Raw genomic sequence first — 13358 nt, 5'->3', positions numbered from 1 at the left:
AACAGGCATTGACTGCAGTCATGGAGGGTAAAATCTCTTTGGGAGAAGCAGCAGGGACAGTCTTTCTGGGAGGCATAGAAGGGACAGTATCGTTGGTGGGCATTTTTTGTAAGTTAAAAAGCTGTGTCTTTTGACAATGACTTTTAAACAAAAAAAAACAAACAAAAAAATAATTGAAATGGCTACTTGCGTCTCACCCCATGTTGCATCTCTATATAGTAAAAACATGCCAAACAATGGAAAATGCAGGATTAGCTCAGCTTTTAAAACTTTATTTGAAATGTCAGTCAGTCATTTTCCAACCCTTCCAATTATAAAATCTTAAGTAAAGTAGTCTAGTGTTATTTATTTTTAATAAAACGCTACTGGCTTATTTACCTGCATACATTACCACGTTGCGTTCATGGTTCTGAAGGTAAGGTAGCATGATGCTGTAGTCTCCCTATTTTTTGCACAGAGGGCGTTTGTACTTATTTTGATATTTAATCAGTATTGGTTTTATATTCTCATTATACATGAAGAAATGTGGCTGTTGAAATCGAGACAAAAATTACATGTAATACTAATTTGACAGAAAGGGCTATTGTACTTTTATAAATATATAGATAACTAATATAATTAAGAAGTTAAATAAGATATCTAACAAATGTTAATAACGACGATAAACATAAATACTTTCCATATTGTACACTAACATTGCAGATACGCTACATAACCGCATATAAATAAGTTAAAAAGTTAATATAGCTGAAATAATGCGACATAAATATTAAAAAGAAATAATACAAGAAGGGAAAAAAGTAATTAAAATGATATGTTTAAAAATATAATATCTAGCCAATGTCAATAATGATGACAAACACAACATTTGGATGTGTAGTATACACTGTATATAATCGTACATCTCATTACTTTTTGTTTAATGGAACTAAAGTTTCTTTAAATATGCAGAGCTTTTTATTCTGTAAGTCTATAACTAATTCTCTCGTGCCATTGCTCAATGTTGGAAAACATTTACAGCTCCTTTTCTTTTTCAAATTGGGAATAATGTATAGCTGCTCTTCTCCTTCTCTTTCAGCGGATTATGGGAGGTTGTGGGGCAGACTGTGGAAGGTCAGGGGCATGAAAGGCAGAGTCTGCAACCTGACCCTTCTCATTGTTTTGCTACTTGTTACTGGGTGATATTATACAGTGCATCCGGAAAGTATTCACAGTGCATCACTTTTTCCACATTTTGTTATGTTACAGCCTTATTCCAAAATGGATTCAATTCCTCAGAATTCTACACACAACACCCCATAATGACAATGTGAAAAAAGTTTACTTGCGGTTTTTGCAAATTTATTAAAAATAAAAAAACTGAGAAATCACATGGACATAAGTATTCACAGCCTTTGCTCAATACTTTGTCGATGCACCTTTGGCAGCAATTACAGCCTCAAGTCTTTTTGAATATGATGCCACAAGCTTGGCACACCTACCCTTGGCCAGTTTCGCCCATTCTTCTTTGCAGCACCTCTCAAACTCCATCAGGTTGGATGGGAAGCGTCGGTGCACAGCCATTTTAAGATCTCTCCAGAGATGTTCAATCAGATTCAAGTCTGGGCTCTGCTGGGCCACTCAAGGACATTCACAGAGTTGTCCTGAAGCCACTCCTTTGATATCTTGGCTGTGTGCTTAGGGCCGTTGTCCTGCTGAAAGATGAACCGTCGCCCCAGTCTGAGGTCAAGAGCGCTCTGGAGCAGGTTTTCATCCAGGATGTCTCTGTACATTGCTGCAGTCATAGTTCCCTTTATCCTGACTAGTCTCCCAGTTCCTGCCGCTGAAAAACATCCCCACAGCATGATGCTGCCACCACCATGCTTCACTGTAGGGATGGTATTGGCCTGGTGATGAACGGTGCCTGGTTTCCTCCAAACGTGATGCCTGGCTACCACACCAAAGAGTTCAATCCTTGTCTCATTAGACCAGTGAATTTTGTTTCTCATGGTCTGAGAGTCCTTCAGGTGCCTTTTGGCAAACTCCAGGCGGGCTGCCATGTGCCTTTTACTAAGGAGTGGCTTCCGTCTGGCCACTCTACCATACAGGCCTGATTGGTGGATTGCTGCAGAGATGGTTGTCCTTCTGGAAGGTTCTCCTCCCTGACTAAGGCCCTTCTCCCCCGATCGCTCAGTTTAGATGGCCGGCCAGCTCTAGGAAGAGTCCTGGTGGTTTCGAACTTCTTCCACTTATGGATGATGGAGGCCACTGTGCTCATTGGGACCTTCAAAGCAGCAGAACTTTTTCTGTAACCTTCCCCAGATTTGTGCCTTGAGACAATTCCTTTGACTTCATGCTTGGTTTGTGCTCTGACATGAACTGTCAACTGTGGGACCTTACATAGACAGGTGTGTGCCTTTCCAAATCATGTCCAATCAACTGAATTTACCACAGGTGGACTCCAATTAAGCTGCAGAAACATCTCAAGGATGATCAGGGGAAACAGGATGCACCTGAGCTCAATTTTGAGCTTCATGGCAAAGGCTGTGAATACTTATGTACATGTGCTTTCTTAGTTTTTTTATTTTTAATAAATTTGCAAAAACTTCAAGTAAACGTTTTTCATGTTGTCATTATGGGGTGTTGTGTGTAGAATTCTGAGGAAAAAAATGAATTGAATCCATTTTGTAATAAGGCTGTAACATAACAAAATGTGGAAAAAGTGATGCACTGTGAATACTTTCCGGATGCACTGTATATTAACCATTTTCCACGTAGTCCATTACTAATAACTGTGGACAGAATTCATAATAGCGTTTTGATTACTAGAATTACTATTGAGTATCTCAACAGCAATCGTAAATACTATACAGTTTCCATTCCATTCCAACTTAATTCAGATTGAAAAATATAACAAGTAATAAAAAAATACTATGTGTCTAGAGGAAATTTTAGTGAAAACTAGGTACATCATATTGTGTGACTCAGCAGACTGAGGACCAATTATGGTTGGACCCAGCACTATAATTGAAAAAGAAGCTGCCATTGTTGAGCAGAAAGCTTCCAAAAATCCAGTTATTTGAAAGATTATATATTATTTAGCAATTTACAGAAAAGTATTATGATCTCAAATACCTGAACATAACAATTGTAATTATATACTGTACCTAAAATCTTTCTATTTTATATTTGATATGGCTACAGAATATGTATTGCACCATGCTACACAACATAACTTATGTCATTTACTGTAATATATCATTTTTTACAGGTGAATTTTAATGAACCTTTATCAATGCTGCAGAGGCTTACTGAAGATTTAGAGTATCATGAACTTCTGGATAAGGCTGCAAAGTGTGAAAGCTCACTGGAACAGATCTGCTATATTGCTGCTTTCTCAGTGTCTTCCTATTCAACTACTGTGCATCGAACAGCCAAACCCTTCAATCCACTTCTGGGGGAGACATATGAACTGGATCGTTTTGAAGAGTATGGCTACCGTTCCCTTTGTGAGCAGGTGAATAACTACCCCACATCTAATTTGTACTTGTTACAGTGAAACTTTAGATGCTAAATTTTAGAAAAAGTGTTTGGTTCAGTTTGTGAAACTTCTTTTCTAGCTTTCCTATATCCTCTATATACTGTATGATACTAGCAAAATATCTACACTTCGCAGTGTAGAAGTAGTGTGTTAAAGAAGTTATGAAAAAGAAAAGGAAACATTTTAAAAATAGCGTAACATGATTGTCAATGTAATTGTTTTGTGACTGTTATGAATGTTGCTGTCATCAACGATTTGATTATCATTATTTCTTTCAATCAGGTTCGTATTTGGAGAATGTGTTGAAGTTACATTCCGTATTTGTCAACCGTTGTAAAGATAACAGGTTTCATTCATCGAAGTGTTCACTACCCAAATTGGTACTCATGAATCTAAGATGTTTAACAGGCATTTCCGATATTAAGTTGTGGATTTGCCTGCGAATATTTAGTGGCAGCGTATCTATGAACTTAATTTAAACTTAAGCTTTACACCTTGCTTTCCTATTGATATGTCTGCAAAGGCTTGTTCAGCTTCAGAGGTTTGTTCCTTTCTTATTGCATCAATAAACAGCCCGTCTTCCTCTTTATCTGAGACATCACACACTGCATGCACAGGTTTACCTTTCCTAGTCCTGCAAACTTTAGCGAAGTGGTTCAATTCCTTTAGCTGGACATTGACTTTTTCCACCATGTGCTTTGTTTCCGCACTAGCTGCACTTATGAATATGCTTGTATGCGTCACTCGCTTCATATTCTTTTGCTGCCTTCTCAATTGTGTAATGCGTTTTTTGTTCAGCACTCTTTGGAGCTCTTGCTTGTTGTCTGTGTACTGCGTTCACAGTCAGCTCACGTGAGCCGCTCGGAGTACATGCATCGAAGGTTCTCAGCTGTGCTTGTGCTATCTTGTGCGATCTTGCGATGTCCACGGCTTTATTTATGTTAGCTAAGACCCGGCACTTAAAAGTTTCTCTCGCACTTTCGCTGAGTTTGTGCCAAACACTAGTCTATCCCAGACCATCTCATCTTCGTTTGCATAAGCACAGTCCTTCACCAGCAATTTTAACTCCATTACAAAGTGATCAAAAGTCTCATTTATACCCTGCGTCTTCTCATTAAACTTGTATCTCGCGAATATCGTATTTGTCTTAGACATGACAAACGCCTCAAAAAGGTCATAATAAGTTTTCAGTACCTTAGCATCCTCCTGAGTGAGAGTCCATGTGTTAAAACTGTCACTTCCTTTTTCCCCAGTCCACAGGAGCAGGTAGCTGCATTTCTCACTCTCGTCTTTGCCTTTTAGCGGGCCAGAAAACATGAGCTCCACGTGCTGTTGGAACTTTTTCCATTCTCCTGGCAGGTTAAGAGAATCCCAGTCAATTCGTGGCGAGGGAACGCCAACAAAATCCATGACTGTCCTCTATTCTGACACCATGTCTTGTTTTCACAAATTGTGAAAAACGAAATGATGGCGACACTTTCTTTTAAAGTATGCAGGGGAACTTTATTTATTACAGCTCTTACATTCACAGCATCTGTGCTCTAAATTAACTTCCATAATAGTAACCTTGAGGTCCCTTTTTCTGGTGCCTTCCCGATGACATAGGTGCCTAAACCATGCCTGATAATAATACATTTCAATGACATATAAATATTACAGTGATCACCTCGATAGACATCTCACCACCCAAGTCGCTACTCGTGAATCTAAGATGTATAACAGGCATTCCCAGTGTTATCTTTTTGATTTGCCTGAGAATATTTAGCAGCAGCGTGTCTATTGGATTGCTGCTGACGGACGGCCTTATATGGGCAGGCACTCAATTACGTGGGAGGCGTGGGGATGGGGGACGCAATATAGGCAGGCAGCCAACTACGTGGAAGGCGTGGTGATGGGGGATGCAACTCCGCCTCACACAGCGACTGAGCTGCAGGCTATGGCCATATATATTTATGTAAGTAGGATTCAGTTATGACTGTTACGTGTAGAATTACGAAATGAAACCTGCTTAACTTTTGTAAGTAAGCTATAAGGAATGAACCTGCCAAATTTCAGCCTTCTACCTACACGGGAAGTTGGAGAATTAGTGATGAGTGAGTCAGTCAGTCAGTGAGGGCTTTGCCTTTTATTAGTATAGATATACATTTAGATGCATGATATAGGATTGCAGCTTATTTCCTGAATGTCTAATTACTCTGATTGTGGATTCACATTCTTACTTATTTTAGTGTTATACAGAGGGGGTAATAATTATTTGATCCCCTGCTGAATTTGTAAGTTTGCTCACTTACAAAGAAATGAAGTCTCTAATTTTAATAGTTTCATTTTCATGGAGAGAGAATGAATATCAACCAAATATCCAGAAAAAACACCTTACATAAAAGTTAAAATGTATTTGTATGTCATGGAGTGAAGTAAGTATTTGATCCCCTACAACCCAGCCAGAATTCTGGCTCCCACAGATCCAATGAGGCACACAGATTACAATCAAATAATCAGTCAATCAAATGAGTACACTTACAAATTCAGCAGGTGATCAGATAATCATTTCCCCAACTGTATTTGCTTTATTAAAGAATAAAGATACCAATTAATATACCAACTGCTTAGTTTAGCATTATGTAGTGTGATAGGGTCCTCAGGTCTAACATGAACAAGTACTATCCAATATTTAAGGCATTTTTATTTTACTAAAGAGTGCAAGAACTGGTTATGCAGGGAATAAACCCAAGTGATTGCATTTCTGTTGGGGCTTGTGTCTCTTTTTGACCAAAAATACATCTAATAGGGAATTTGCCCTTGCTGTTATAACATTTCACCACTTTACGGAATACATCATTCTCGAATCTGCGTAATCCAGTCCAGAATCATGAATGATGGAGCCTATCCCAGTAGTGTTGGTAGTAAAGCAGTCAACAGTTACCCATGGGGTGGCAGTGCCTCTCATGCACATATTAATACATAGAGTTGGAACCTTTCATGGTAAGGCTCCACTTCACCACTGAACCCTTTCAAATATGCAGCCACACTGACAGGGGGAAAAAGTTTAAGAATGTGGGAGGGCAATTGGAATACACTGAGGAAAACAATGTGGAAATGGGGAGAATTAGTAAATTCCACATAGACATGGTATTTGATTACAGGACAGAATACAGTATATGGGTGTAATGAGACATTGTCTCTAGAGATTATTATTAGAATAAGGGAAAATGACCAGGATAATAAATGTGTAATGAGATTCATAGTCAGGGCATACCAGGTGAGATCTGGGAAGAGCAATCGAAACAGCCGTCCAGGACATAAGGGACAAAATGAGAGGCAAAAGAGTTTAAAACCAGAACGGGGCGTAGCACAGAGCCTACTTAAATGAACTGCTTTATCAAAGTTTGTTTTCTTTTTTCAATCCAACCAAGGGATAAAGCAGGTTGCGACCATCACACAGTTTTAACCTCTCTGTTGCTGATGTCACCGGCACAATGAATAGGAATTATGTAATGCAAATCCCAGTTACAAAACCAAAAGACAAATCAAAAAATAAACTTTGTCAAAAAAATAAAAACCCATCTCTCCTCAATAATAAAAAACATACAAAATAACAATGATTACTATGACATGACCTCTTTCATGTGCTTTCAGGTGCACTCTTGGGTGCATCCATCAGACCTAGAAGTAAATAATCTATGAAATCTCGCCAAAAAACCAAGGGGCATAAACATATTTACAGAAATACTCCACCCAAAAATGATAACATTTTTAAATATCACTTACCCCATGTAATTGTAATCTCATATTTTCATGGCGAAATGAAATACTGAATATTCCAACTTGTTAGACAACCAACCCTATACAGTGTCAAACGGTGTGAAAAAAATCCATGGAAAAAAGAAAAAATTATTTTCACAATACTTAATTTGCAAAATTATTTTTAAGTTATGTCCTAAAAACTCTGCATTAAATGTAAACAAAGTAGTTGCCATTCCCACAATGTGTGTTTGAATAAAAGGTTTTTTCTACCCGTGAATGAAGGGGAGAAGAAGATTTTTAATACTCTATTCTATGTTCTGGAGTCCAAAATCTCATGAACCTTGTATTCCTGGTGCCCTTCAACTATAACACAGTTTGGGGTTTTGAGGGGTGGACTGAATAAGAAAAATGACTGATATAGAAAGGCTTCAAACATGACACATTAAAAGATGAGTCATGTCTAAAGTGAGCAGGCAGCTCTAGTTTTTATGTAGCATGGGTGACACTGTTTAAAATGGAAAATGGCTCAATATACCTAGGGCCCAGTTTTACAGGCAGACATTCTAAGATGGAAATCAAGGCTAGAGAGCCAAACCTTCTGTCCCACAGAAAACTCAGGAGAATGGCCCCACTTAGCAACCTCATGCATTTTCACTGAGAAATTTGCTACCAACAATTGTTAGCATATGGTGGACCAGCTCTTCTGAAGGTAAGACAAAAATTCTGTTAGAGCAGGAAGTGAAGAAGCAGACTCCCTGCAACACAAAATAGGAGACTTGAAACCATGCTGCTGTTCGAATGGAGACTTATTCAAAGATTAATTAAACAATGCAGTCTGAGAGAAGTCTGCTAATGGTAGTACCTCAAACCAATTTATTTGGAACAAGCTGATAGTGCTACGATATCAGGTTCAAACAGCCGAGACGATGCCTCTGCCTTAGTGATATGATCACCAGGCTGAAACTTAAACACAATATCAAATCATCGTAGCTATCATCAAGTAGATTAAATCCATGTGATCCATACAAATTAAAATTGAAATTCATTCAATTTGGGCAATTAAGGAACTAAAATCCTGAATGAATCTCCTAGTTCTGAGTTTCTGATTTCTGGGCTTTGCTTACAACTACATTCCAAATCTATTCTAGATGATATTTTGCTATTATCATCTAGAAGAGAATCAGCCAAGTTGTTGTGATGAAATATTGTATTATGAAATTCTAGGATGAATATAGTTTTATCCTGGCCTGAATATTCAGAGAGGTTTCTAAATGATACAAAAAAGTCCCTAGTTGGCTTATTTTTTTTGTTTTAATTTTAATGGTGCACTTTGGGGATTTCAAATGTGATCAGTTATATAAAAATTCTTATGAATTCTTTGAGGAACAAGTCTAAATTCTGAGTGCTAGGATGTTTATTTACAGTATGCACAAAGGAGATGCCCATTCAAGTGGCTTATCAGATAATAATGATACAATGTATGCACCTTATAGTCTGCATACAGGGCTATACAGGGCTTTAAACTAAACATTAATTGAAACTGGTTGACAAAACCTCTAAATTTTCTCAGATCCCTTGACAATCGTTCTGAAGGGGGAAGCGGCAGCTCATAAACACTATTTGCACAGGTATTTTTTTACTGCCCACTTCAAAGCAGTGATCTCATTAAGTGTGTGCTGCACACTGGATATTTGGTAGCTGTGATCCACCTTTATTTGTTCCGTTATAGATGTCACCTCTTCTCCAAGATAGGTGATCTCATTTACAATATTTATGATGTTAGGGTTGCTCAAGATCTGTCGGTTTGTAACAAGACGGTGTCCCCAGAGATTATTGTGTTAAAGAAGGAAACATGACTAGTAAAATAAATGAATCAGGAGAACTGTAGTTGAGGCAAATCAAGTCAGATCCAGGAAGAACAATCGAAACATGGATCCAAGATGCAAGGGGAAAACAGGGATGAAAGTCAGAGGCAAATAACCATTTACAAAAAACTGACATGACAAATCAGTTTTTTTAACTCCTAATTTTATTTCATGTGGACAATGGTCTGAATAATACTACTTATAACGAACAGACAAATAAAGTTTACTCAATAAAGTTTCTATGTGACAATAATAATAACAGCACTATTTTCTGCAACAAACTGATGTATGTTGCTTTCTCTGAAAGGTGAGTCATCACCCTCCAGCTGCTGCTCATCATGTATACTCGCGACGTGGTTGGACACTGTGGCAAGAAATCACCATTGCAAGCAAATTTCGTGGCAAATACCTTTCTATTATGCCACTGGGTAAGTAATAAAACATATGTAACATTGCTAATGACAGGCACTGAAGCAAAATTGTTAACACTGCTCTCTAAAAAAATACAGCATTCTGGGATAACATTTTGCAGCAATTGTTTATCTGTGAGGAAACAATATATCCCACCCTATGTACATCTGGGTTTTCCTTCTACATCCATATGATGTTAGATTGTTGTTAGGTTGTGTGTGCATTCTAGTATGCAGTGGAGTGGAGTCCACCTAGAATAGACATGAGTTGCACCAACCTTGATCTGGATCAGGTTTTCAGAATGTTACGTTAATATTTACAGCATTTTCTTTAATGAAAATTCAAGCATGAGTGATTTTTATAATGCTTATGGAGTGTTAGAAATTACTCATAACCATTTGCTTTGATACATACTGTGAGGTGAAAATAATTCATTCAGTAAGACAAAACCCAAACAGTTTTGGGCTTAACCAGAATCCTGTTTATTGTAATGTGTGATGGTTCAGCCAGGATTGCTGCCCTACCGGCTCAAGTTTATTCTTTGTTTGTTTGACCCTTTTTGTTACCTTTCAAATATTCTTTTTCACATTATTTTATGGATTCTGTTTTTAGTATTGTTCTTTCTATGTGGTTTTTATATAATATTGTGATGGTTATTAATTATTTTTCAATTCTGTATTATGCTTAGTTTATTATTTTTCTATGTCATCTGCCCTGTGTCCTGTATCTAGGAACCCATGGTGGCAGGGCTACCTGATGATTCAACTGTATGAAAAGAGAAATGGCAGTTCTCATAGCAGCTTTGCCATTGCTCTGTTTCTGATTTCTGCCTTTTTTGATTCTTATTTAATTTTGTATTTACAGTACTGGATTTGAACACTTTGATACCTGTACCTGACTTTCCTTTAGTGTGTGTTTATGTAACGGGGCACATTTTATACAGTCAGTACTTCAAGGTGCTTTCCTGCTGGCATCTGAATATTTCATCCTATAGCACATAAAATCCAAGTGACCAGTGAGTGGAGGGTGTGATCCAACAGAGGGGAGACTCGGTCCAATGGCTGAGCCTAAGAGTAACAATGTGCAGCTGCTGTATGGTGCATAGGAGTATGATAATCCAGTGTAGATGTGTTTTGTAGATTTGGAAAGACCATATGACCATGTCCTTGGTCATTTGTTCTTGGAGGTGTTGGAGGACGATGAGTTAACAAGGCCACTATTGCATGTTATTTGTTCCCTATATAAATGCAGTGAGAGCTGTTTGCAAATACTTGTCATTAGGTTGAATTTGTTCACTTGTTTGACTCCATCAAAGGGTGAGTCTTATCATCAGTCCTGTTTGTGGTTTTCATTAACAGGATATTATGATGTAGTCGAGGATGTGAGGGTGTCTGGTTGGGTAGGTTCTGGACAGCATCATTGCTTTAAGGAGAAGATGTCTTCTTACCCTCATCTGACCATGACCTTCGGAATGCATTTCAAACATTTGCTGCAGAGTATGAAGTTGCATCATAACCTTCTTTCTGAGGTCATGGTTCTTTCTTTGAAAATAGTTGATTCCTCTCTCCAGGTGAGGGTGGGACAACTTCCCTTAGTGGAGGAGTTAAAGTATCTTGGGATCTTACTCAATAGTAATGGAAGAATGGAATGTGAAATTGGCAAGCTGATAAGAGCAGAGGAACTGTTCTACGGGAACTGCACCTGTCTGTGGTGGTGCAAGAATTAAGTCTAAAGACAAAACTACCATTTTGGTGGTCAATGTACATCCCTGTGCTCATTTATGGTCAAGTGTAGGCTGTATGTAATGACCAAATGAATGGGATAGCGAGTACAAGCAGCAGAAATTAGGTTTCTTTGCTTTTCTTTTTACTCTAGGATGGGGTAAGAAGTTTAGCGATTTGGTAGAGCCTTGAAGTAAGGTTGTTGCTCCTCCAGATCCAGAAGAGCTAGTTGAGGTTGTTTAGGTATGTCATAGGTATGCCCCCAGAACTAGTCCAAAAACATCCCACCAGGTGGACACCCTGTGGCAGACCCTGGACACATTGGAGAGATTATATCTCTTGGCTGGTTTGGGAACGCCTGCTAATTTCCCAGGAATAGCTTGAATCTGTAGGCTGACCTGCTTTAGCATTCTGCTACCACAACCTTCACCAGGAAAAGAGGTTTCAGATGATGAGATGAGTGATATTTGCAAGTGACACAGCGGGTCCTATTTAAACTAAAAGTGACTGGGGGCTATGAAGCGAACTGTGGACACATCCTTTGCATAAATTAGGTGGTCAACAAAAGGAGTCTGCAAAATTGGTACATTTTGTTTAATGACTTATGGAAAGTGTAGAGTGTTCGGGTGGAAGGTGAGGACCAGCAAGATGCAGGCTTCATTTCTCTGGTTTCTCTCAGAGTGGATGTTTTAAAGGCTACTTCTGAGTGCTTCATTACAGAAGTCAATTATTGCCCTGTAATAGACAGAGTTTTCATGTCGTAGACATGTACAACCGAAACATTGACTGTAAACCTGAGAGAACGGTGGAAACTGGCAAAAGTGTTAATGAATTCCTGCAGTTAGCTTTTGGAGTGGGAGGCAGCACCAACAAAATCAACAATATATCTTCTGTGCATGTCCAGTAGAAAGCCTAGGTAGGAAGTAAAGAAACTCCATTTTTCCCAGCTGATGAAGATGTTGGCATTGCTATGTCCCATCCCAGTATCTACTGCAGCTCTGTGAAAAAGTACTGAGGGTAAGAACCAGTTTTGCCAGTCTGATAAGGGTGTGTGTGAGAGGATTCTGGACATGATGTCTGTTAAATTCCTTTCTGAGCAATGAAGACTTAATCATGAGCAATGTTTACTAAGACAATTTGGTAAACAATAGCTGAACAAACAGAAACATGCAATAATCATTCCCTTTGATTGTAAATATACATTATCCTGAAAAGCTTCAGTTTATCTCTAGCAAATTATCACACAGTTTAGAGGTTTACCAACAAGTTAGAAACTTTAAAGTTATTTTAATCATCACTTATTGAACCACAGTTAAAATGATGAAAGGTTCCATTCACTATAAATACTGAGCTGCAAGCACATTTTCCTTTTTCTTTTGCAGGTGCCATTCACTTACTGTTTCACTCAAGTGGGAATCATTATGTATGGAGAAAAGTCACATCTACAGTTCATAATATTATTGTTGGGAAGCTGTGGATTGATCAGGTCTGTTTAAATTTGTTATCAACATTTTATTTGTATTTACTTTAGTCATCTATTTTCAAGCTTTTAAGTATTGTTTATTTATTTAAATAATCCAGTAATGTTTGCTAATTAAGATCCTGGTCTTAAACCTTTTTATGAACCTTTGAAATGTCTGAAATACACTTACCCGGAAGGAATTATAAATATCATTTAAGAATATTACCACCGTATGGCCATTCACTGCAAGGCAATCCAAATACATGGCTATAATTAAATAATTTCCTTTTATCAAAAATACAACATGTCACTTTTGGGTAACAAATAAGTATTATTGTATGAAAAGATCAATTGACATACAAATAAAAATAATCTATATAACCACAATAATTAATAACTGAAAAGGGACCTATACCTGTTTTCTTCAGGGATTGCTACATATTATGTGCTGAGGAAGTATGCAAAAAATACATAAATAGTGTTTGGCTTAATTGATTGTGTCTTTGGATATGATACATAGCACTACAACAATTTATGACACAAAATAAAAGAAGTGGGTTATGAATTGTTACATATGTATCATTACTGCTGAAATACAGCACAGGGCTTGTGATGTAATTCCACATTTTTTAGTG

At 37.8% G+C, this 13358-nt stretch overlaps 1 protein-coding gene across 10 annotated transcripts in view; it reads left to right on the top strand.

Annotated features, from left to right (window-relative positions):
* The window catches only part of LOC120539626 (oxysterol-binding protein 2-like), a 257524-nt gene that overhangs the window by 225734 nt on the left and 18432 nt on the right, over positions 1 to 13358 (top strand). For all 10 annotated transcript variants that reach the window (XM_039769915.1, XM_039769912.1, XM_039769911.1 and 7 more), the window contains 3 exons: positions 3251 to 3496; positions 9437 to 9557; positions 12644 to 12747. In XM_039769915.1, coding sequence (XP_039625849.1) covers positions 3251 to 3496; positions 9437 to 9557; positions 12644 to 12747 — 471 coding nt within the window. The remainder of the gene's footprint in view (positions 1 to 3250; positions 3497 to 9436; positions 9558 to 12643; positions 12748 to 13358) is intronic.

Source organism: Polypterus senegalus, chromosome 11 (genome assembly GCF_016835505.1).
Source record: "Polypterus senegalus isolate Bchr_013 chromosome 11, ASM1683550v1, whole genome shotgun sequence".
Taxonomy (NCBI): Eukaryota; Metazoa; Chordata; class Cladistia; order Polypteriformes; family Polypteridae; genus Polypterus; species Polypterus senegalus.
This window is presented reverse-complemented; position numbering and strand designations above follow the sequence as displayed.